Source organism: Falco peregrinus, chromosome 9 (assembly GCF_023634155.1).
Source record: "Falco peregrinus isolate bFalPer1 chromosome 9, bFalPer1.pri, whole genome shotgun sequence".
NCBI lineage: Eukaryota > Metazoa > Chordata > Aves > Falconiformes > Falconidae > Falco > Falco peregrinus.
This window is the reverse complement of record NC_073729.1, coordinates 13913027-13939166: the sequence shown is the minus strand read 5'-3', so window position 1 is coordinate 13939166 and position 26140 is coordinate 13913027. Positions and strand designations below refer to the sequence as shown.

Genomic DNA, 26140 nt, shown 5'->3' with positions numbered 1-26140 from the left:
ATTCTTAGTTCCTTGACTAAAGTGACTAATTTCCTGCAACCTTTCTCCTCCTTCCTCCCTCCCAACTTTCTGGCAATCAACAACAGACTTACAGACTGTTTCATAACGAATACTGCCCTTAAGGGCAGAACTGGCGAGATCCTTCAGTCTGTTCCAGAAATCCCTTCTGCAATTCATTATTCCATCTAGTTCTACTGTACTGGTTTACTTTGGCCTATAAAATCTTGAGCTCCTTCATCTTCTGCAGACTGTGAAGACTTGAGACTAACCATAACCCTAAAGGGCAACACTGTCTAAGAGTTAAGCAGCTCTGGTCAACCTGCCATCTGGAGAATCAGCTGCTCTGAACTTTCCCTCAGGAATGGCTTTGCAGGCTGCTGTAGATGGGAACATGCTCTGAAACAGCTAGTTTTGCCTAAGAAACCATCCCTAGCACTTGTTTTTTTCCATCGGTATTACCTATAGTAACAAGCATCACATCTATTTCTCTCCTTGTCAAAAGGCAGTAGATATTTTTAAATAATGATCATCTTTAACTAATAAAGAGAGTAGCATGCAGTTCGAAGGAGCTACACTCATCTCGCCCACACAAATGACATTTTCTTGTCTGAAACATCACGATCTCCCCAAAGACTGTTTCTCACCGAAGTAACACCTTGCTTACCACGACTTGGTACCTCTGAACCCTTTTACAGTGTGTCACCAAGACAGCAGCAAATACAACTTGATGTAACAAACACAGGTGTTTATTTTTTTGTAAAGCAGCTAATTAGAGTGGCTGGCAATCCCTTCCAAGTAGGTCAACGACATTCACTGTGTCACAACACCCTGCCTGACAAGTCACTCTCCCTCTGGGCACCCCTCCCCCCAAAAATACGATCCTGTAAGTCACTCTGCCCTTGACCTTTGCTAAATAACCGTGCCCAGAGAACAGCGTGAGTCACAGACTTGCCATTGAACCATTTCCCAGTACGAGGCGACCTGCCAGGTGTATACACCGCCAGCCCCAAGGCGTCAGTAAGCAGGGGTATGCCCAGCGACGCTCAACTCCAACGTCCAAGCCAACTCTCTGAAGGGAATCTAACCTCGCAGGAATTTAACAAGGTCTCTGGCTCCTGGCACGCGCCACTCGCTTTCCAGCTCCCAGCCTGATGGCAAAAATGCAATTCCAGTCCGAGCGTGATGGGAACATGGTTATATGTGAAGGGACAACTGCAGTATGGAGCAAAGGGAATTCAGCCCTGGGACATCAAGGATGGCTTGCCACCGGTTTAACAAGATGTCAGAGCTGCATGCTGAGGATAATACAATAAACAGCCACTTCGATATTTTGAAGTGAGTGCAGGGAAGTGCTGTTGACTCCATAAACTGTGCTGTGATTTTTCACACCACTAAGCAAAACAGAGGAAAGTGTCAACCATGAAGACCTGTTGTATCCTGGATCTTCCGCTGATGGCTCCAAGCCTGTGATTCTCTTTCATGAGTCTCCCATCAAGCTCTGACTCATGGGAGGTAGCAACTTGTATCAAGAAGCCTACCAAGACAATTGCCTTTACCATCCATCCCATTCACAGATCTGGTAAAGGCCACCAACTACTTGAAGGCTAAGGGTGAAAAACACACAAGCACAGACGTGGCCCTCCTTACCAAAGCATGAGAAGCAAGTCATGAACACTTTCATGGGTACTTGTCAGGAAAAAGGGAAAAAAAGTCTGCTGCAAGCCTACAGACAGCTGGCTGGTCGCATCCTCCCAGCCACTGCCGTTTCCAGGCACGTGTTCAGGCAGACCTCTTCCCAGTCCCATGCACAGTGCAGCTGCACCAACAACTGCCTTGAGCCAGTACTACAAGGCAAGACCTCGGGCTCACAGCCTAGCAGGGAGCACTCACAGGACAGCCATGCAGACCAAGACCTAGCTGCTCTCCTGTGCCCACCTTGCCACTTCTGGTGGCCAGAGTGCTGCCTCGGACTAGCCCTGGAAGCTGCACGGCCCTTCCACGAGCCCACTCAGCTCACTGGGAGGGCAGGTGAGCACAGGCACAAGTCAAGCAGCAGAAGCACCAGGACAGGGCAGGAGTGAGTGAAGGCAGCGGGCTGCCCCATTCAGCAGAAGCTAGGTGTTGGACCAACATATCAATTTTCCTAAAAGTTAAGGGTTTGGGGTTTTTTTTTCCTCCTAGTAAGACAAAAATAAGAACCTCCTTGGTCTAATAAGAGTTTCTCTATTTCCAGACACAGCTTGATCTTGCATTGTGTGTTCGACTTTACAAAAGGAGTCGAGTCATGTAGGAGACAGTACTAGGCTTGGATGGGAAGCAGACCTCCTAAACAGACAAATTAAAAGCAAACAAACAAAATTAATGAAGAAAGAAAAAAAGCGCGAAGCAATTAGCTTTAACATATTGAGATAACTAGAGCCCTGATGGGAGTTTCTTTATATTGCTAAGGGGCTGTATTTCTCTACTTCCTTCACACCTTTCTTGCCCAGCACCTAGGTCCTAACCACCCATCCTTTTTTGTTAATTCTATTTTTTCATATCTTCCTTGAACAAAACCGTATCCTTACATGGTCTCGTGCATTTATTTGAACTTTAAAAGCAGCAAGTGACCATACATACTCTACACAAAAAACCAGTTATGCTCTGCTCAGTTTTACAGACTTTGTTTTTTTCTCTTCTGTTTTCCTACAACCACTTCATTTTTTCCTGAGGGACTCACTGACATGAATGCCACATTAACTGCCAGCTCTACGAGGAGAACATTTCAATCACCCATTACAACGAAGAAGCAGACCTCTAAAGTCCAACGGCCAGATGCTGTTTCATGCCCTTCCAGTAACCCTGCAGCACAGCTATCACTGTCACTTCTTATCGCCGTTTCAAACATCGTCTGCTATGGTGAGACAAAGAGCCAGACCTGAACAACGGTGTTAAATGAAGACTTCCTCCCAACGCTGTCCTGAACTTCCAACGCAACCCATCGCTCCTGAGCGAGATAACAAACCCTGTCCGGCTTTTACAGGCTTTAACATCAAAGTCAAGAGAACGTCAAAAGGAAGCCAACTTCCAGAGAATGGCAAAGCTATTAATGCATGTCAACGTTCTCTCTGGGCAACAGGTAAGCACCAATTATATGTACATACGTACACACGTGTAGGAACAAATATACAGCATGTGAGTCTCTCGATTCCTTCATTTTTTAATGATAGGGAAAAAAAGTTCAGTCAAATCCTCCTCTGTTACACCTGGTGAGCTGAAAAAAAATTTAAAGGAGGCTTTTTGGCTCACCAGATATTAAAAGGCAGCTGAAGCGGCTGGGAGTTTTCCAGAGTAAAGAACTGAACGGTTTTTAATTTCATTAAAATTCAGACAACTCTGCACTAGCAAGTGACATCACTTAGAGAAAATTGGGTTTGAAATGTTTTTATAACAGTAAAAGACCTGATATATAAGAAAAAAAACCCAAAAAACCTAAACCCAGGTAGAGGCAAGATTTTTACTTCCATCGTTTTCCTCCAGCTGGCTGCTTGCTGTCAACAATATAAGCTTTTTTAGCAGCATAATCTGTGCCCTCATTAGGTGGATCTGTTAACATGATTAACATTAGACCTAGACCGGCAAACTGGCAGATTTGGCCCCGGTGGCAGCTGGCTGCCCTTCCTTCCCAGGGAGCCACAGGTCGGAGCTCTGAACAAGGACTAAGGGTTCTGAGCCAGAGGAGGACATCCTGCCCAAGGCTCCATGTGACACAGACCACTCCTCATCCATCCCATCCACACAGCCTTAAGCAGGACCATGCTGACTGCCCACAGCTCCCTGGAGGCCCCGGTACCAGGGAAGGTCCCAGCACCCTGCAGTTCAGAAGGGGATACTTATGGATCCCTGCACTGACCAGCACCTGGCAGCATCACTCGTGGCCACAGCAGGACGGTTGGCAGCTCAGCACTCCCCACCTCTTTGAAGCACTACTCTGGCCCTGTAGAAAGTCAGGTTCCCACTGATCTCCACAGGTGTACTCAGGCCCTTCAGGATGTAGAAATGATCTCAGATTATTATCTTAGCTTTGAACGATGGGAAATTCTTTACGTCTTCTTTGGAAATGGCACCAAAGTCTCACACGGGTTCATTGAGCTTTGCAAATCACCTACACAGCGAACTCTACACCATCCCACACCACAAGACACATAATTTCACAGCTGTGCCTTGTGAAGTACTTCTGCAAATGAACTGTAGAGCCAGCCATACATTAAACACAAGGCCATGACTAGTCCGTGTGGGTGTACAGTTTGATAATTCTTGCCTTTCAGCAGCAGTGCCAGCCTCTGCCACTCCCAGCCCCGTCCTGCTGTGGCTGGCTCCTGCTTCAGCGGTCTCCCCTGTTGTGCCAGTGCAACCGTCTGCAGGGACAGATGGTGAACAGGACTGGAGAACTGAACTGGCTACATAGAGTTTCTCTTCCTCTCACTCCAGGGGATTACTCTGAATTTCCAATTACGTTACACATACAACACAGACACATGTGGCAGAACAGAACAGCGGTGCAAAAGAGTGAACAGCAAAACTGCTATTCAAGTTGGCAGTACTACCACCCCCAAAAAAAACCCAAAACCTCGGGGCAAAAAAGCCCTCATAAAACCATAGCTTGACACATTCACTGTCATTATGAATTTAACAAGCAGTGGTTTGACACAGCTCTCAAAGCACAGTGCATGTCACAAGGGATGATAGTTCAAGTAGCTCAAAGCAGCCCCAGTTTGCAGGTCTTTGTGAAACCACAGTGCAAACCAGCCTGCTGACCCATTCGGGAATTTAACATCACATCTGAAGGCAGCGGTGAGCCTTGACTGGGTCTGCAAGTGAATGCTTTCCTAGTTTGGCTTCACCAGTGATTAAGCTATATAAAAAAGGCAGAAATACCACAAGGGAAAAAAATTAAAAATATGTATTTTACCCTTTTTAGCAATATAGCTTCATTTACGAAAATGTTCCACAGAATCTTACTGTTTCTGCAAGGATAATGAAGTTACTGAAGTTCTACCCTCTTCTCATTTTCACAAACATTTAAGTCAAGTGCTGCACAGCAGCATCACAGAAAGCTCCTTCGGGATTCACCCCAAGAGAGCCAGGAGCAGACACCTTCTTACCCAGTGCAGGAAGCAGAAGAATGAGAAAGCAATAGGGAAAGAAAAGGGAGCTCTCTATAAGCTGTTCCTCTGTAAAAACATAAACACTGTAGAACCTTGAAAGCCCTTTTCAGACTGTGTCACTGCTAACAGCTAATGTAACAGGAAATTTTAAGTCAAATAGTATATTAGCCAAAATACCAACAATAAATGGCGAAGTCACCAGGCTTAGCATAAAAATAAAACACGCTAATGAAACATAGTGCAGTTTGTTCATAGCATGTGCAGTCTAGAATCATGCATAATGTAACAGTGCAACTGCTAACAGCAGGCTCACAGAAGATAATTTACACTTGTTTTTATGGACATGAGGAACTGATCTTTGAAGTTGTCCCTAATGAGATTCTGCTTGGCCCTAACAGCATCCTGAGAGAATGTGCTGGTTTTCTCCCCTGCATCCGGTGCATATTTATAATGCAGAATCCAGACCTATTTAAATTGCACATGTGGACCGGTGTCCCCCCACGCCATCACAAAGTCAGATTCTCACAGTGGGGGAAATACCTACTAAAACGTCTCTATTTACCTTCAAGTCTTTTTTATAATTACCCACACCACCTTCCCTAATTACCAAAAGATACATGGGGGTTAATAAATAAGGTTTCTTTTTTCTTTGCACAGTTGAACCCCTAACTTGATTAGGCTGCCAGGTCACCGGCAGCTGTAACACACATTACAGAAGACATGTTCAAAATACAGTCAAAAGGCTCCTCAGAGGACACAGCAGTGTAGCTGTGCAATGGATCACAAGACTTTATTTCAAAAACACAGGCAGCAGCATCAGTAAGACAAAGAGAAAACATTTTTTGCTGTGCCCTATGTAGTCATTGCTTTAATACCATACCCACCTGTTTTTAAAAGTCCTTTCACTTGCAAGATCTGCAAGAACCATTGACCAACATCACTAAAATCTCAAACTGCAACTAATGCAGCAGCCACGACGCCTCCCACCACTACGAGTTGCTGGGGTACGGCTACCGCGAAGTGGCAACGGGTGAACGCATCATGTCCACGGAGAAGACCTCAACTCCGACACGCTCAAAGAACAGGGGCAGTCACATCTGTAGTCACACGTACAGTAGCACAACCCTTCTACAGCACTGGACCAAAAATGACTGCCAAAGTTAGGTAAACGTTTAACAACGTTTGTGGAAATGCTGCCTAATGTAACTTTGGGGTGTGAATACTCAGAGCACTGCTGCTAACAAGTGCCACTGCCCACTCTGAGCCAGGCTGTTGACCCATGTCTGGCAACAAATTAAATAAGGACAACCCAGGTTTTACTCTCTCTTCCATGCTTCTCCCAGATACAGTCATCCATATACTACCATGGCTCTTTACTATCACTGTTTCAAGTCAAAGTATGCAAGTAAAACTAAAGCTGATTATCGTTTAGACTAATATGCTGAAGTGCAAACTAAGGCATATTGGGAAACTTTTTCATGCTCGGTTCAACTATTCCTTCGGCAGGCCAACACCCTTTGGGGGGTGCTAAAATGAGAACGCTGGGGATGGCCACTCCAGCAGCCACCCATGTAGCTGATACATAATATACTTAATTTATACCATCAGCGAATCAACATTTTAACTCTTGGTTCTCTGCCTTCTTCTGCTCGGAAAATAGAGAGGAAAAAAAAAATCCATAAATTCTTTGCGCATACTTGTCAGCACTATTCATGCCCTACAAATGCTCGGTATATTGTTTAAAATCAGATGACGTGGGATAGATAGCAGGATCCCTGATTTATCATTTAGAGCTCATTGTCTAATCTGACCCTAAACAAACAGAAATCCTACCCCTGACAGCTGTTTGGTGCCTTAAAAAAAAAAAAAAAAAAAAAAAAAAAAAAAAAGAAAGAAAGAAAAACACACACACACAAAAAAAAAAAAAAAAAAAAAATCAACCACCAAACACACAGAGGACTGTGCTTTATTTCCTAGAAAGACATTCATGGAACAAAGACCACCACAGCAACTGGTGTTTCTTTCTCTAAAGAAACTCTAGTTTGAGTGGAGGCAGGGACTAATCTACCCTCCTGGCTCCACATCACCCCACAGGTAAAAGATGACAGTCATTTGTGGGGAACTTAGGAGGGAAGCTCCAACAGTCACTGCAATAGCTCTGTGTGCGTATGTGGAGAAAGGGAATTCGTTCCCACTGCACCGTCTGACACTGCTCACAAGCAGACTTAAGCCCAACAGAAGCAAAACTGTAAAGGATACATTAAAAAAAAAAAAAGGTGTGCCTTTAAAGCTGCTAGGTTCTGGGCACAGCACTGAAAGGTTCAAATGACCTTGCCTTGGTGTGTTAACGTACAACCTCTTGGTCAGCATTGCCAGATTCCCTCATGAACAACTACAAGGCCCAGGTCTGGAAGCTCAAAATCTGAAAAAGCTTTTGTTAGGAAAATAATAAAACACATACAGACCTGAAAGACAGACTCCGATACTAATGCTGCAGCAATGATGTGCCACGTATTACTGCTACACTTCATGCTAGAGCAAGATTGCCTTTAAACACATATGCAGACAGTAAAATCATAAGAAATGAAATTGAGCTGCAAGTGTGAGGTGTACTAAGAAATATACTTTAGGCCAACACCTTATCTTGGGTTACTTCTGGGTATCTGAGATCATTTATCTATTTCTCATCTTCCATTTATTCTGTATTAGTCACCTCCAGTGCATTCCTCTTGCATTTTATTGGACAAGCGTCTAGACCCTAAAAAAATTGTATTGCCTCTTCCTAAACAGATATCCAGAAAATTGCCACTTCTTGTACCAAATCTTCTACAGACCCTCATTTAACTTCAACTAATTAATAAAAAGAATTACCAAGTTCCTGACTTGATGTCTTTCAGCTTACACCTTTTAACTCTGCACTGAATAAAATGAATCATAAAAGGTCTTTCTCATTCTGTAGAATGATGTCTTAAAAACCTTCTAAGAGAAATACTGACTGAAAATAGTCACTCTTGCATATCACAATATTAAATGATATTATGAACAGACTATCAAGGAATCCAGGTGATCCAAAGTTAATTTTTCAACTTACAATTGGTATTTCTCTTGACAACCTAGACTGAATGTAAGGATTCTTTTCAGGAAACTGTGCTCTGTATTAATGATATCTAAAATGAATGAACCTGAAAACAAAACAAAATCCCCCTAAACACAGACCATTTAAACTCCTTGAAACCAAAACCAGGGATTTCTTTTCTCCTCTGGCTCAGAGAAAATGAAGGCTCTACGCTACCTGTATATGTTTTTAAAACAACCTGTTTTCCTGAAGGCACAGAATGTATGGTAACACATAACTAACAACAAATGATGAAAACTTGGAGAGTTAAAGGTCTTAATTTTGTTGCCAAGATGATGCATCAGGTTCTGAGAGGAACAGTATGTGTGATCCTTCCATTAACACAGCGGCATTCTCACAAAGCAGCCATGCAAAGTAGCCGAGCAGAACACCGCCAAAGGTCACAGTGCAAAAAATAAAAAAAGAAGAAAATATCACATACCACCCCCAGAAGATTACCATCATCATTTTAATTCTCAGAGGGTGTCTGAAACACGTATCCAGTATACGAGTATATGAAACAGTATCTGATCTGTGCAGCCGCATTATACTGACATATCTAGCAGAAAAACTGCCTTATCAACTTTGTGCAAAAAATTAAAAATACCCTCCAAAGGATTAAGAAGTTGCAATACGAGTCATAACTCCCCCTCAGTAACCCAAAGCGAATGTCCTAAGGGGAAACTTTCAAGGCACAGAATAATAAAGATAGCAGAAAAAAATGTGTTCTTGTAAACATGCCTTCCCTTCAAAGCTGCAAGCATCACCGTTTAACAAACAAAAGATGATGAAAAATCAAACTAAAGTCAAGAGGGATATAATCAAAATCAAAACATTTAAAAAAAAAAACAACTTCCAAGTAATTTCAAAGATTACACCTGAGTTCTATATATATACTTGAATGTATTATTATGTATTTATTCAGTTTTAATCTATTCACTGCTTTTCACCAGGAGGAAAAGTGAATGCCTGGCTGACTTGAAATTTACAAAATAAACAAACCATAAAGATGAAATTTCCCTCCTCTTTAATATCTGTTAATTATCATAATCTTACATGAACATTGTTCACAACCAGAGAAAAAAAGTCCCTGAAAGAATCATAGCTTAAAATTGAGTAAGCCACTCAATCTGGCATCTCTAAGTGACTGGTCCCGTCCCACTGGAAGCAGTAACACTGTCACTAATCACTGCATTTAACAACTACAGGGACAAGGCTCCTATTTACTAAATATGCTGGACCACATGAAATTTTAATTCGGAACAATTATCTTCCCCAAAACTACTATTTCACCATTCACAGGGAAGAAAATAACCCTTCGGTAATTCTCACTGTTGGCTAAAAGTGAATGTGCTTTAAGAAACAAAGCAGCCTGGAGTAATTAAAAAGTAATGACTTTTTCCTTTGTGCTCCCTATATAAAAGGAGCATGAAGAAGATATACTGGACTAGCACCTTTTCCTTCCCATAAACTGATACAATAGCAAAACATTTAGGAGTAATGTGCTGACCCTGATGCTCCCAGTCACTACACTCAATTCCTTATACCAGCGAAATTGTAAACGTGGTAAATAGCAAGTTTCCTGGCTTACAAATGCATCAGATAAAGTCCCTCTATCATACTCCTTTCTCCTTCCCTCCCCCATCCTCTCTCCATCTGCTGCCCTCCTGGGAAGGGAGTGCTACACTTAACGGCTGTGTGCTTTTAAGTCTAATGTGCTGGATATAAGTTAATGCCCAGTACTGTAAGCAGGGACTCTAGTGCGTGGCAGCCTCCAGTACTGTTTTTTCCTTGTCAACATCCAGCGGAATCTCTGTAGCCCTAGTGTCAAGCAGCAGGCAAGGAGGAGAGGGTCTGGGAATACGAAATCTGCAGCCTGTGACGAGAACAAATCTTGCAAGGCGCCACACAGCACAATCATTCAAATCTATTGGTAAAAACAGGAGAGAGCTGGGATTTTCCTATTTGTCTCTCCTCCCCTCCCCGTAATAATTTAAATTTAGAAAATACACCCACTGTAAAACAGAGCATATAAAAATGGGGCAAGCATTTCGCTGTCAGTGGATAGTAACCAGGTGAATCTGTCGACAGCATTTTGATCTACAAGACAACAATAAGAAATAAGATGGGCTCGACCCATCAGTTAGGAAGAGGATGACTCTATCTGGGGATTACAGGTTGACTTGCTCTCTAGACATCCTCTGCCCCCATGCCGAAAGCTTCAGTGGCAGCTCACCACACCAGTGCTCACCCACCAGGCATCCCGTTTCAGCCAACCTTCACGCAGCACATCCTGCAGGACACATACAGCTGATGTGCCAGGAGAAAGCTCCAGGTTTACGGAGGTTAAGAGCAAGCTTTATGATCAGCTCTTCAGGAGATAAATAAAATGACTGCAGCTCCCGGTACCTGAAGTTTATTGGCCCACATCAAAGCCGAAAGTAAGCGAGCAAGACCTGAATTTCCAAACCCCATCAAACAACGAGCTCTTTATATCTTCTGAAACACCTTCTATGAAATATGTGCAGGTGTACACAGAGACACACTTATCTCCTTCCTCTATTTTGCCCTGCTTTGCATGTACCCATCACACAAGACTAAAAAGCCACTCTCAGACCTTCTGCGAGCAGAAATGATCATGATGAAGTCCACAAAGCTACAACTGCACATGCCAAGTATGATTCAAACCACTGGAAACAAGAAGCCATTGCTTCAAAGACCAAAACTCACAACTTGCTGGAAAATCTTCTAGGCACTCGGAAAGACCTGGCATGAATTAAGAAGGGAATGATTTTACCTCGCAAGACTGAGCGGACTTCTGAGCAGACTTCCCACCCAACACAGGCTCTCCGCTCCATGGGGGCATGTATCGCTCAAGTAAGGCAGGTAACCCTCATGCCAAACTTCACTGTATCCTCACAGAAGTAACTTTACAAGCTCACTGTCCATAGGGGCATGTTTTAAAGAAATCTCCCTACCTCACTGTACTTTTTCTATGCCTCAGCACATTTATTTTCTCAAGTTACACCATGGCCTTTTACAGAATTCAAAACCAAAAGCCTTCCAAGTGTTCTTCTGGGAAGGAGACAGGCATTCTGGCTCTCCGTTTCTGAATTTTTCTGTAGATACTTATGCTAGGCAACTGACTTGAAAATGAAGCCACTTCTGGTAGCTCAAGATCAGAAATGTAAACTCCAGAAGCTACCCTGCAACATTCAGTACAAAAATCAATGTTCATCACAACACCACCTGCTCACTTCTGAAACACCCCTGCATCAAACATAAGCAAGCTACATATAGTAATTTAACTACAACATAAACACCTAAACCCACATTGTTTACAGGGCCTTCCTTTTGTTTATTTGTCCAACAAGATACACAAAGAAAGATTTGCAAAACAAAAGCAGATGTGTGGTAGGCAGGTGCAGCACTTTCCTTGGGCTTGGAATAGCTATGTGTCACAGGGAGGAGCTCATCACCACTGCCAGGGAAGACCAGCCTCATTCTGCCACTAGGAGAAAATCACAAGCCAAACACTTACGATGGGATCTGCGGTGTGGAGCCTGCAAGTTTTGTAAAGTATTACCTCCCTGTTTGGAAATCTGCGCTCTAGAAGTTGTGCCCAAGATAGATTGCGCTCTCACCCTTCAAGCATTAAACAAAAGCAAGAAGCTGCTGCTTCCACAACAGTCCTACTTCCCTGATATTTTACGAAAATAAATGAAAAGCTTCCAGTGACAGTGCAACATCCTGATTGTAACGTATATGGTTTTTATTTTTTTTTCCTAACTACTTCATAGCAAAAACTGCCTTGGTGAGCAGTCTCCCTATAGCACAAGGGGCAGTGGTAGGGACCGCTGCTGCATAAAGGATTCCTGGTCAGATCACATCACGCACTTCCCGTAAGGTAAGAACACACTGTATATTGTACATAGACGTGAAAACATAAGTAAACTGTCACTCAGTATGACTGACCGCTAAATGAATTGCATAGGTAATGCTATAAATGTAGAATCCGATCATGTAATGAAAATTTCTATTTATAGTGCTCAGCTACTGAAATAGGGTCTTATAATTAAAATGCTCATTACCTGAAGGCTTCTTTTCAGGTTTAACGCCACATAAAAGAACATGAACATACATGCGCATAAAACACAAACAATTTTCCTTCCTTCTCCCCCTCAGGCTTTACCAACAGGGGCCAGGCTGACTCTACAAGGTGTTGTAACAGCAGAATTTCATCGATGAAGAAGTAAGGTGAAGACATGTCCATCCCCTCCAGTCCTTGCCTGTTGTCAGATCCCCACCCTCCCACCTGTGCTGGCCACCCCGTAACCCACTACTGGTGAGGCTACACCAAGAAAGAGATCACTGAAAGTAGCTCACTGGGGAAACCACCCACCCACACCACCCAACAGATGTGTTTAACCATTTCAGTGGTACCTACAGCAGCCCCACAAAGGGCTCTGCCAGCATCACTGGGGAGGTGGCAGAGCATGCGGCACCGGGGCTGAGCTAGCTGCTGGGGAGCAGCAGGCTCAGCACTGAGTATCAAAGAACATCCCCCCTTCCAGACCTGCGAGTAACCTACAATCCCAGCTTTTTACGTCTAGGAGGAGTAGTACTCGCACAAGGCTGATGCCTCGCACTGAGGCGCTGGTGGATTTCTGGCAGCCTGCTCCCACTAGCACCAGAGGTAAAGGGGGTTATCACCAACTTAAACCAGACCTGGCTTCCATCTTAGGACAGGACAACATGCAAATATAGGAACCAACAGAGCAATGGTGACAAAAAATGAATTTAAACCTATCCTACATTTGTAATAATACCGGCACTTTTAAGCATCAGCCTTCAGGTATGTCAGAACATTTTTTAAAAGGTAAGTTGATACTATTCCTTTTCACAATGACAAAAAGAGAGGTCAGAAACAATCAGTTTTTCAAGAGAGCTTAGCATATTATGACTACACTGCATAAACACAATACAAAGAGCCCAAATTTGAGTTTTAATTACAAAACTGCAATCCCTCAGCTTTATATGAAGTCTGTATGAACACCTCACTTTCAGCATGCTCCACTCCAACACCTCAAAAGCCTTTAAGTGTATCCTCATGAAAATGTTTTTATTCTCATTTTACATGTAAATTTACATGTAAATTTAAGTTTAGAACTTGCATTATGCTTTGATTTTTGCAAAGTAAGTAACCTGAAATAACGTAGTATCCTTAAGATCAGTACAGATCTTGACTCACACAGACATACACCCATGCACATGCTCCAGTAAGTCAGTTTTCTTAATGACCATTAAAATTAGCATCTTTGCAACTTGGTTTCTGTTGTTCTATGGCAAGAGCATCAGAAAATGCAATGAGTTAACAGCCCTCTTCTTGAGTGGAGACTATTTATTTTGGGAGAGCTGTAAGGATTCTCTCAGCTGCTTTGGGGCAGCTGCTGAAGGGCTCCTGCTCTTGCCCTAAGACAGGTTTCTTTTACTTAATGCATCAGGTTGTAAACTCCTGCCTTTCAGCAGCCACCCATGCCACTGAGGGACCAGCAAGGAAGAGAGACGAAAATTGCACCAACATAAGCTGTGAGCCATGACGCCAATAAAAATCCCTGTGTCCAAAAGTTAGGCTCAAGTTTTAGACATGTTCATTCCACGTACTTCTGTTTTCACAATTACAGCTTAATTGTACCTTGACTGTATCAAAGAGTACTGGGTTTTTTTTAGTTATTTAGAAAAAGCAGTAGTGAAAAGGTGCTTAGGTGGTCATGAGCTATGTATGCTTTTGTAGGAAGTGTTATTAATGGACAGAGCAACAATTTCCACCAAAACTGTGATCCTCTATTGTACCAGCACCAACTGAAGCAGTCTGCCTAGTCACACATGGGACAGCTAACTGAAGGCTGAACCTCTGTATTCTCTCAACCAGTATCACCACAGGTACGAACTCCACTGTTCTGTAAACGTCAAATAAGTCGATATTCTATTAATGCCAACTCTTTCCCCCTAAATATCCCACACCTTATAGGAAACAAAAGTTGGTAATATTACAAATCAAATGCATGACTTCCCACCAATCTCAGTGGCAGTTTATAAAGCTCATTAAATGCAGAACGGTTTCCCCAAGAAAAGAAAAAAATAGGCAAGATTCTGTTTTTCAAGGTTAGTAGTCTTTTAAGTTCTCCAGGTTGTAACAATTTAAGGCTTTATCACAGTTGAAAGTTTTTTCTTCTGTGATTATACAGCTATATTTTTATATTACTATTATTATTATATATACACATTTACACACACTCATACATTTAAATACTTTATTCAACTACATATATATATTTCTACTAATATAACATTCTGTTTATACTCGTTGTTTTAGAATAAGAATATTCACATGGGGAATTAATCCAGTACAGAAAAGGCAGTAAAATTATATAGTTACAGATTGTTCAATGTATCTCCAGGTATGAATAACCTCATTTAGAAGACTTTTGCTCTGCTACAGAAGCCTCTATCTTTCTTACTCTCCTACTACTGAATTAAAGCCTACTGAATTTGACAGGGTGAAGCCTCCTGCAGCTGCCAGCACAACACACCTGCCCGGTGTGCCAGCTCCTCCAGCGCCTGCCACCCCATCCCCAGGGCTGCATTCTGCCACTGCTCGTGGGCATCGCTGCCACCACTGACTGTAGCCTCATACCAAACATCTCAAAGGTCTAAACCAGCCTGAAAGCTTTTTCTTCCCCTGCCCTCCGCCCCTTTTTTTTTAAAAAAAAAAAAAACAAACCACCTTGTAATATCTGGCAGCACTCACTACACCAAAGAGGCAAGCAACATTTGCCTCTTGCAGCCACAATTCTTAACAAAAAAAATGGGAAAGTATCAATACTTTCAGAACAATAATAATCAAAGGGAGGCATATTATAATTGTTATTGTTTTGCAACTGCCCTTTAAAGCAAGGAACTATGGTGATGCAGTTAATTAAAACTAAATGAAAGTAAACACGACTTGAACAAAGCATTCAGATGCAAACACTGTACAACATCTTCAGAAAATTAAGTGAAACCTGTGGGTGGGAGCGCTGCTTCAGGATGACAAAATATTTAACCTGATATCCCTTTATCCAAAATAATCGTACAGTAAAAATTGTCTTCAGAACACTTGTTCAAACATTAATTAGTTGAGAAATAAAATACAAAGACTGGACAGACTGATTCAAAAGCCATACTATACCAGAGCTTAAGTAACTGACAAAACTGCTGTCACAGCCAGCCCAAGCAAAGCCAGCGTTAATACACTGTTATTTACCTGATACTATGCTTAAACGGATCCACTAAGAAGCGCTGGTGTAAAAATACATAGATGATAAAAGAGAACTGTATCCCTGCTGATCAAACTACATGACACTCGTGTGAAAGGCAGTAAATAAAAGCCAGAGAAAAAGCACAGGACACATGTCCCACAGAACAGGCAGAGTAACAGCAGGAGTACCTTCACCGCCCGATTTACGCTGATGGTGTTCCACAGCCTCTCCATTCACTCCAAGGTGAGGGTTGGGGCCAAAAGATACGAGAACCAGAAAACAGCTCCGTGTACACCAAGAATCCATTTCTCACCTTTGCACATGGAGATGCATATCCATAAAGAAATTACTTATTAAAAAATATTACTTCCTTCAGGAAGGAACATTGTCCTTAAGCTACACTCAAGCTACAGATTTATGGTTAGCAGCAGGGCCCTGTAACAATACATTGCCCTGCTATTCGCATACATGTCATAACACTCAGTTACCGTGTTGCTTTATTCATTTCCCATCATCCAATGATTTTTTCAATTTTTTTTTTTTTCACTACAGAAGAATAAAACCTCCTCAAACTCCCCCTTGGAAAAACCAAGCTGCATGCATTACTTCAAGACCGCAAAAAAAGAAAAGCAGACTGTAAAATGAAGTCAAATCAAACAATACTGGCAGCTGCCGCAATGTGGCACTAGCAAAGATACAACAGGGTAAAAAGATCATGGTTTCTTTGTTAATACTGCTTTCACCGATTCTCTGTTCGGGTTTCTCGCTTGATGACATCCTCTTTCAGAAATATGCACAACGCCTCCATTACAAAACATTGGGAAGACAAATAAGGATGCCTTCTGAAGCTACCACACAGTCTAGCCTCTCCTCCCCATAAATACCGTTCTTACCATCACACAAACCCACACTCACAGCTGCCCTTTCCTTGCTTTCCTCTTCCCACAACTCTAGAGACCTGCTGCTAGGATCCTGGCATTTTTAACTCAACAGGTTTTCTAAATCCCATCATTTGCAACGCAGACCTAAACCTGAACTCACCTCCTGAACCACAACGCTGTTGTCTTTGCTCCCATTGTGAACCCAAGACTAATCCCTGTCCAATTTCTCTAAATTTTGATCTCCCTTCTAGTATGCCGCACCCTTCCTTGAAACCAATTTACTGATTTTAAGAAAGCTGCAGCAGTTCAGTTAAAAATCTTTTAAAATACCATCACTATGTTCTACTTTACAGCTTCAGTATTTATTCCAATTACACAACTTCTCCAAACAAGTAAAATCTCTTTTAAGACATCTGTCAAGTCAGTATCGTTTAAGAGAGATGCAAATTATTAGAGTAGTAGCTGTATAAATTGTTTGCAAGCTTTTGAAACAAAGCACGAGCAATTTTTACAATGCTGAACACCACACTCAGCTGGTCCTCAAACCAGCTCCCACTGACATCAATGTCGATTATAATGCATTCTTCAAAACTGCTTTCTACATTTCTTTTGTTTGTTCTGAATTCATTCTCTACATAGAATTTGTACATAAGGTCAGTCAGAAGTGCAGTCTGGAGCACCAAACACGCAGCACAAATTTGCTGACAAAAGATCTGAAAAGTGCATCAAGAAATGGAACTGTTTCTAAAAGAAGAATTACATCACCGTTGTAGTAATAAATGTAATTAAGGAAAACTTTTTCCACCTTGAAAAGTTACAGGCAGGACAGACAACTCTTCAGCATCCCTCCTAAAGTTGCCTTTAGGAAGGTTGTAACCACAGGAAATCCTATTAGAAGGTGCTGAACTCCTACATTGTGACTCTTCCGGCAGGCTTCTACATAACAAAAATGCAATGAAGCCCCATACAACTTTCCCCTCCTTATTATGCAAAATCCTTATCAAATTCAATAGTGTGGCATCGTTCAAAACCCTGCCTAACAATGGCAGCAGGAGGTCGAGAGATGTCGTCTTTGTTTTAGTTTCACGTGCTTTTCAGTCTATTAATGTGAGAAGGAAAAAAAAGAACCTTCAGAGAAATAACCGATAAAGATCAAACCTAACTAAACAATGGGAAGGAAATTCAGTTAAAACTGGTACTTAGCTCTGATGCAGACCATTGTGCCTGGGGACCCTGCAGAGGAATGGTCCTGCGGGTCATACAATACCCAGGAATAACAAGGTGAGGTAGGAAGCCTTCAGCTCCCCACTTCCCATGCTTTTTGTTGGTTTAAGCCCGGGCCAGGGTCGTGGGTTTTGTATTTCTGGGGAGGCACCACCGGGCAGCCCCCCCCACCCACCCACCCACCCCCCCCCGAGCCCTTTGTGCAGCAGGTTGCGAGTGGAATGCAGCATGCGGCACACGTTCCACTCGAAACCAGGAGGACAAAGGATTCAGTGATCAGGGGGGACAATTAGTCCCAATTAGCCCTATTTCGCAGCTGAGTGTAAAGGCTGGGGGAAGGGAGCTTAAATTTTAAAGCCATGGGTCCCTCAGGCGAGTCAAAGTGAGATCTGCAGAGTGAGGAGTGGCAGAAAAATGCACCCAGTTAGTCCCCTCTGGGGCAAGGTGCTTGGAGTCCCTGGCAGCAGAGTTATCTCCAGGAGATGATGGAGCAGTGGCTTCTCAAACACACCACGTTAGAAAAGTGAATAACCTTTTTACCTATTTAGCTAAGGTGACTAACCAATTTTTCCAGTTTTCAACCCAGTCGGGCAGCAGCAGCTCCCGATGCAAGGGCGAAGGCAGGCACACAGCAGGCACACAGGCAGGCAGTGTCAGGGATACTCACATATGCACATGCGGAGGCTGGAACCTGCTCTGATTGATGTTGTAGTGCGTAAACGCCTGCGTTGGGTTGGAGCTGTACTCATCCACCGTTATGGTAACTTTGCCTTGTGAAGGAATTCCATGAGCCATCCTTCCTCCTTATGGACATGAGCAGCTCACAGCTTCCCAAGGCCAGGAGCAGGGTAGGGCATCGTGTCCCAGGTGGCTCCCAGCTCCCAGCAGCTCCTCATCAACTCCGCCGACCTCTGCCAGGAAAGAAAGACAGCACACGCTGCTATAAATTCAAAAGAGATGTAAATATACACGGACATATTGCTTCATCCTCCCCTGCTTTCCATTCAAAGATCTATTTTTGATGTACCCATCACCCAACTCTCTAAGCTTTACTATTCACTCTTTTTTAAAATTTCCTCATCATTTAACTCCATCACCATTAAATACATCCAAAGGATAAATGCTGAAAGTAAGGAAGGCTTTATCTTTAAGGGTGGGAGGAAAACTGTGTTGAAAGCTCCCATTAAATATTCCACATTCACTATTCTTTATTTTAAATAACATCTTGTGCTAATTGCCACCATGAAAATTAACAAGGGAACCCCATTTCCTGATGGACAAATGGCTTTCTACAAATACCCACACTTGTTTCTAAGGCCCTGTTTTAGCTTTACAAAATAAGTTACATCTGAGAGACTTAAGAGAAACTGATGCAAACCAGAGAATTTCACCAATTGCATAGCAAAAGGTAGACCCACATACCTCTGAATCAAAGTCTTTATCTGTCCTGAGAAAGGCTAGTGTCTAGACAACAGTAATAGAACACTCATGTTCTAGTGCACTAGCAATGAAATTGGTTTGGATTCATCACCTGACAGTAATGATTTATCTGACATTTAAGTGCGATGTTATGCATAAATATTTCTGCATAAGATGAAAGAAATATGCTCTTCCCTCTCTATGCATCCCTATCTTTCGCTTCTTCAAAGTGCTCTTAGACATATTTTGCATTAAGACTGGAAGCGTCCTATAATACGAGTGTAAGCCCAAATAGCCAGAAACTTCCCAAACCCCATCCCTGTTGAGTTCCCTGCACAGAATCTGTGCTTCAATTTCTTCAATCAATAAACTGGGGATACCTCAGCTGCCTTCCTTTCAGAGGGACTGTGAAAATTCATCAGCTGATGTTTGAAGAATACCTTAAAGATGAGCAACTCCCTAAAAGCCCTGTCCATGAGGCAGACCCTCAACTGGCACACACCACCCTAGCTGAAAGGACTTCCATGAAATCATGACACTTCCCATCAGTTGATTTCCCGCCCCGCCCCCACTTACTTGCCACATGCAATAGTGGATTTTTCATATCTGGTGTGTAATTTACAAAAATAAATCAGTGCTTGCTGGGCAGACAAAGAGATAGGAAAGACAAGAGCATGACTTGAGAGCCCTGAGCATCAAGCTAAGCAGTATTTTTCTAGTGTGATCATCCTGGACTTCTCTTAGCTCCCAGATCAAAATGTGTTTGCCATGTGTAACGTTAAACATTTGGAATCTTTGATTTGTATTCAAAATATATTTTTAATACAAAGACTAATTTCCAGTTTGGCATGAAGCATGATAAAAATGCCCCGCAAATGGCAGATGGCCTGCTATAGGCCATTTATTTTACTATTTTACAACCTCAGGCCTATGTACGCTTCCATATGTTAGTTGGGTTAAGACATTCTGCAACCTTCATTCCAGTAATTGGGTTCTATCCTTCATCATCTTTAGTACTGGAGGGAAAAAAAAGATAAAAACGAAAAGGGGAAAAAAAGAAACTAAACCATAAAGTTCCCATTTAAAAACTGAGTCACTAGTGAGATAGTACACATCCTTAACTAAGGTTATGGTCCGGTCTTTGCACTAACCCCCTCTCATAATAAGCACAAGTTTCAGGAGTGAAAATCAGCAAGGTGAGCTTTACTAAACCAAACCTTTGCTGTGTTAGAAGTGATGTGTAAGATGCGTGCAACAACTGCTCAGGAATCATAATGTAGCGGTTACCATACCAAGTCTGCAGCTGTTTCCTTAATTTCCCTTACAATTATATTTTAGTGTTATTTTGCATAACAGTAAAACACAACACCTGCTTCAAATTGCAGTCCTGTTCCAAGTACTGTAATTCTTTTGAGATAGAAACTACCAAGAGTGTGCAACACAGAGCAACATAATTGCCCTGCACTGAAAAGTAAATACAAATGAAAACATCTTCCTGTTAGAGAAATGACTGTCATTAACAAAAATGCTAGCCATCAAAGCTCCCAGGAAAAAAAAAAACAAACACAACGAAGTTTTTCTTTTACACAGCAAGAACTTCAGCGTCTGCATAAATTAAGTAGTAGCGTAAAAATTACATGTCTAATGTTATTTTTTCCCCAATTAAAAGCTACAATATAAAACAACACAGTAAACCAACAACAAAAATATGCTTGGGCTTTCAGAAAAGCTAAATCACACTATTTTCAGTAATCTAGAATCAGAAAGGTCAGAACATTAAATTTCACTCATGGAAGAAAAATCCAATTTGTTCATGAGAGTGAATTATACATAAAGATAATAAGCATTTTTTACAAGGTTTATAACAATCCATGTTACAGAAAGAAATTACAACTAACTGGCATAAAACAAATTATAAGAGGATACTTGAATAGCTGTATTAAATACTTTAAAGTTGACTTTCAGTAAGACTGCAAGTATATAAGATGCAATTGCTTCCCATCGTTCCAATCTTTAATCTTAAAAATAAATCTCTATATTTAAATTAAGACAAAGCCGAACAAAGTATCCTTTTAAAATGAAATTCAACAACAAATGCCGGATTGGAGAGAGAGGAAAGGAAAAAAAAAAAAAAAAAGTAAAATCTGAAGCTGGCTTCTGTGTCAATTCTCTAATTTCCATTTAATGCTCCACAGAGTACTACAGCTCACCTACCAGAAGTAATTATTACCTAAGAACTAATTATTACCTTCTTTACTGTGAACTTCTCTGAAGAAAATATCAAAAAGGAGCTGAACGCTTCGAAACTTTAAGAACAAATTTATTTTAGGCCCAAGATGAAAAAAAAACCAAAAATAAAAAGGCTACTTTGAATCACCGCCGTCCTTCCTCCACCTGCAACCACTCTTTGAAGATTACAGACAGGAGGCGAGTACAAAAGACTAAAAGTTGCATTATTTTTCAGATCTGTCAAGTAAAACAACGTGCAGCACCTTCCCCACCGGTTTTAAGTCATAAACAGCGAAATGAGGACTGTTTCTTTCTTTAGCAGGCTGCGACCCCCCCCAGCCATAGCTGCTACCCTGGGCGAAGAGCCCTGCCCCAGCGCGGAGGCGCGCCGGGATGCGGGGGGATGCAGGGATGCGCGGGTATGCGCGGATGCGTTATTGTACGCGTCGGCCCAGGTCTCCAGGTACAAACCGGCACTTTTTCAGAAAAGGGCTGGCACGGACTTAGGCGCAGCTACATTTTAAAGCCGCATGGTACCGCCGGGTCAAAAAAACTATCGCCCAGGATGCGCAGAGAAGTCACCGGTGCCGTCTCCCGGCGCGCCGCCCGCCCCGCAGGCACGCCGAGAGCCTTTCCCCCATAAAATATTTACGCCTCCCTCATCTGAATTTCAAAAATGTGCCTGCCGGCGGCTCTGGCGCTAGAAAAGCCGCTTTTGAAAGGCGGCCGGCCGAAAGGGTTAACCCCGTGTCAGCACCTCCCGCGGATACAGCCGCTATCCCGGCACCGTGCGGCACCAGCCCCCGCAACCCCCCGGAGCGCGGGCACCCACCGCCCCCCGCCCGAGAAGGCACCGGCGGGGGGGGGGGGGGCAAGGGGGGTGCGGACCACGGCCCCCCACGCCGCCGCCCCGCGGTACCTGGGCTCCCGGCCGCTCCCCGCCGTCGCCGGCTCCCGGGCCGCCCCGGCCGCGGCCCCGCGGGGCCCCGGGCTCGTCGCTCCCCCCCCCCCCCCCCCCCCACCACCACCCCGTGATTGATGGCTCTGGGTGGCCAATGGCTCCGGCGCGGCCCCGTCCCGGCGTGTGCCGCAGCCCCCGCCCCGCGCCCCCTGCCTGGCCCCCCCGGGCCGCTCGCCGCGGCGGGGGCAGCTCTGCGCCGCGGTGCGGTACGTGCCATGGCGCACAAAGTTCCCCTCGCACGCAGAGCCCCGGCCGCCGCCGAGCCGAAGCGGGGTCTGGGGGCGGGGGGGGGGGGTGTTCGGGGGAGGGATGCAATAAACTCCGCGGGGGAGCGCGGCGGGGGCTGGGGGGTGCCCGCTGCTTTCGATCGCGGCGGTGCCAACCGCGCCGCCCCCCGCACCTCGCCCCCGCCCTCGGGAGGTTTCCAAGTGCGTGAGGCCTCCGGGATCGCGGCTCCACCGCGGGTTCTCCCGCCGGCTGAAGGCAGAGGGGGAAACTCCGCCGGGGAGCGGCAAAGCAAACCCGCCCTACCCGCCGTACTTTTGCGGCGTGTGCGTGCCCCCCGAGCCCCCGGCAGCCCCGTCCCCCCCCGCCAGCCGCTCGGCGCTGCCGCCCGTCCGCTGGCCCCAGCCAGCACAATGCTCGCCGGCCTACGCTCCCGGCCCCGCCGCGCCGCCCCAAGCCCCGACCCCCAGCCCGGGGCCGGCGCGCCGCCTCCCGGCCCCAGGCCGCTGCCAGCGCCGCAGCCCGTCCCCCCCCCGCCCCGGCCGAGAGGCGCGGCGGCGGCGGAGGGCAGCGGGGCACGGCCTGGGGGGACAGGGCAGGGCGGCCGGGCTCCGCGCCGCCGGAACAGCCGCCCGGGCTGCGGGGAAGCGCCGCCGCACCGACCCGACCCGACCCAGCGGGCTCGGGGCGGTCACGCCGGGCAGGCGGGCAGCGCCGGCGGCCGGTTCCATCCGTATTATTGTTCGCAGCAGGCTGGCCCCGCCGCGCCGGAGCGTTGCCCGCCCCCCCGCTCGCCCATGACACGGCACCTCTAACCCGCCGCTTTGTGCGCCGCTGCCCCCGCCGCCCCCCGCCCCCGCACGCAGGCACCGGCCCGGGGCCGCTCACCTTCCCTCCGCCGGCTGCCGCGGCGGGCGGCTCGGGGATGCCTTCAGCGCGGGCAGCGGGGCCGCTCCATGGGGCTGCGGGGGCGCGGCCGGGGCAGAACCTGCGCCCGACCCCGCGGCGGTGCCCGGCGGCGGCCTGGCTCCGGCTCCGGCTCCGGGTGCGGGGCGGCGGCGGGGGCGGGCGCGGTGCAGTGAGCGGGGCTGCCACTGGGGTCAGGGAGCAGGCACCAGGAAACACGGCGGCCACGGAGCGCTGCTCGCACACGCACACACGCGCGCACACACACACACTCACACACACACACGCACACACACACACATGCACACACACACAGAGAGGCACAGCTCCTCCCGCTGCCTCGCACTTCACCCCCCCGGGCAGGGAGGGAGGGAGGGAGGAATCGCTGCTGCATTTCCCAAGCGCGGCACAGCCTCCCCCCACCGAGCCGGCGGGAGAGGCCGGCGGGAGCAGCGGCTCTGCCGGGGGCCGGGGGCCGCGGGGGGGGGGGCCGGCTGCCACAGTCCCGGGGCGCGGGGGGGGCTGTGTGGGAGCCCGCCGGGACTCCCCCCCGCCGGGCATCGCACCCCTCGCACACCGCCGGCCCGGCACCGCGCGGAGCTGCTCGGCTCTGCCCCTGCAGAAATAAAGAATAAAATAAACAAACAACAACAATTTTGGGGGAAAAAAAATCCCCCAAACGGGTTTTCCCATCTTCCACACCTTTCATCCTTAGTTCTTCATGCGGTGCTCTGCTCCTTCTGCAGGCAGGCTAACCTCAGCCATCGGAAAAATGCGCTGTAGGGTCAGCCTTGGAGGGTGAACATCGCCTTAGGATAATGGGGGCTTTTCCATAGGGAGGAATAAATCAGGGAGGTTGCCGTTGTCTCCCCCACCCCAAAATCCGCAGCGGTCGTGTCACAGCAGTGAGCAGTAACGAAGTAAAGCTCCGAGGTGGCTGTGCTTTTACTTTCGAGACAGCAAAGGGAAGGGGGGACTTCCACGGTCGTGTGCTTACAATGGGGAGAAATAAAGAAAAGGAAAGGAAAAAATTCCCGACAATTCAGAGCAATCGAGCTGACAGCAAAGCTCAGCTCCTAACAGGCCTCTTAGAGTAAGCCGTCCCCTACATGGTTTAAATAAGTCATTTTGACTCTGGGCAACCTTTGGATATGGGTGGCAACCAGGCAGGTTTTTCTTTGTTGTTGAAAACAATGAGAAAGGTCCCCAGTATTGCCAGACGAAAATCCGCTAGGATGGATTGCCCTGTTTAAAAACATGGCAAATTAGAAAATAACCTGGGAAAAAAAAGGCTAAACAGCATAAGTTTTTTTTCCAGATTTGATATTAGACCTTTCAGCCTGATGGTTTTTTTTACTATTGTCATTTCCCCTCTTAACAGAAGCAAGCACTGGGAACCACCAAAGGAAAATTCCTGTTTCAGACAAAATGGCCCACAGATGAGTTGTCCTCCTCACCAAATCTAAGCAACATTTCCCAGGGAATCTTTGCCTGGAATGGAGTCTGAGGCCATAGTTTCACAAATATTTGTAGCTAACTTACTGTGACACAGCTGCAAAACCCGCACTCCAGCATTCAGCCCGCTTACCCCGCTCCTGCCCCTGCACTTGCCCTGGAGTGGGAATAGGGAATCCCACCCGGGAAACCCATCCAGTTAGCGCCAGGGAAAAACCATCTGGTTTGGTGTGGGTCAGTCTCCTCATCCAACCTACCTCGTAACTGCACAAATGTTCCTGCTGGAACAAGGCAGGGAGCAAGAGGAGCCACTGGGTACACAAAGAGAACAGGATAGCTTCACTGGTACCACTGCCATATAAAAATATGGGGGGAAGTGGTGGCGGGGTTTGCGGGGGGTGAGGAGGTGAGGAGGAGCAAGTTTGATCCCAAACCTGTTGCATCCCTTCTCCACAGCTGCAGCAGAAGGAATTTTCCTGTATTTGTGATACATCTCAAGCACTCAGCACTACAAAAATGAGCACAGAAACAGGGTAGAAGCCTGGGTAGGTGGCTGGACTGGGAACGACAAAGCTCAAAGACCTTCTCTCTGATACCTGGTATGGTGAGAGACAATCAGACGTTACCCCGGTGTCCCAGTACTGAACTAATTCACTAGTCCTTACGTGAGGCATATGGCCTGAGAATTCGTGGTGCTTGGGTTTTGCTCATACGAATCCAGAGTGGGACCTGATTCTAAGGTCACATCTTTCTCATAATACTAAATGCTGTTGCTTAGTATGAAGCAACAACACCAAGCTGTGATACAGTCACTGGGAGCACTGTTTTTAATATAGGACTTGACAAACTAAAATATTTTCTGTCAAAAGGACATAATAAAACTCTTCCTTTTTACAAACTACTTGTTTTCCGTTTCCCCGAGAACAGTATGCTTTCCTAAGATGCACCCACTTTAGAAATGTGCTGGCCCTGGAGTTGCTAAAAGGAGGGGGAAAAAAAATTCTTAAATTGATTAAAGGATTTGGTGAAGAAAAGTGTTGCATCTTGTTGCCTTTCTTCTCTAATTCACAAGAGCAGCATCAAAATGCAAGTCTGTAAAAACAGAAAAGGAAAATGTCTTTAATTTGGCTGGAATGTGCATTTATTAGTACACACTTGCCAAGAGGAACTCAGAGATAAATTTTAAAACTTAAAAAGTAAACAAGCTGTTTATTGTGAGTGTCACAGGACTGATTTTTCTAGTTGGGTAAAATTCAAAACAGTGAACAAGCAGCTTT

The 26140-nt window shown here is 45.3% G+C and overlaps 1 protein-coding gene across 3 annotated transcripts in view; it reads right to left on the bottom strand.

The window, feature by feature from the left end:
• Positions 1-23674, bottom strand: part of MPPED2 (metallophosphoesterase domain containing 2) — a 108779-nt gene extending 85105 nt beyond the window's left edge. Inside the window, exons 1-2 of one of the 3 annotated variants that reach the window (XM_055814661.1) lie at positions 23391-23674; positions 18336-18579 (exon numbers count right to left, since the gene is read on the bottom strand). In XM_055814661.1, coding sequence (XP_055670636.1) covers positions 18336-18463 — 128 coding nt within the window. In that variant the 5' untranslated portion in view covers positions 18464-18579; positions 23391-23674. Of the gene's footprint in view, positions 1-18335; positions 18580-21335; positions 21388-22235; positions 22324-23390 lie in introns of those variants that run through there. The other 2 variants (XM_055814662.1, XM_005232628.4) reach the window with 2 other exon arrangements.
• Positions 23675-26140: the final 2466 nt, after the last annotated feature.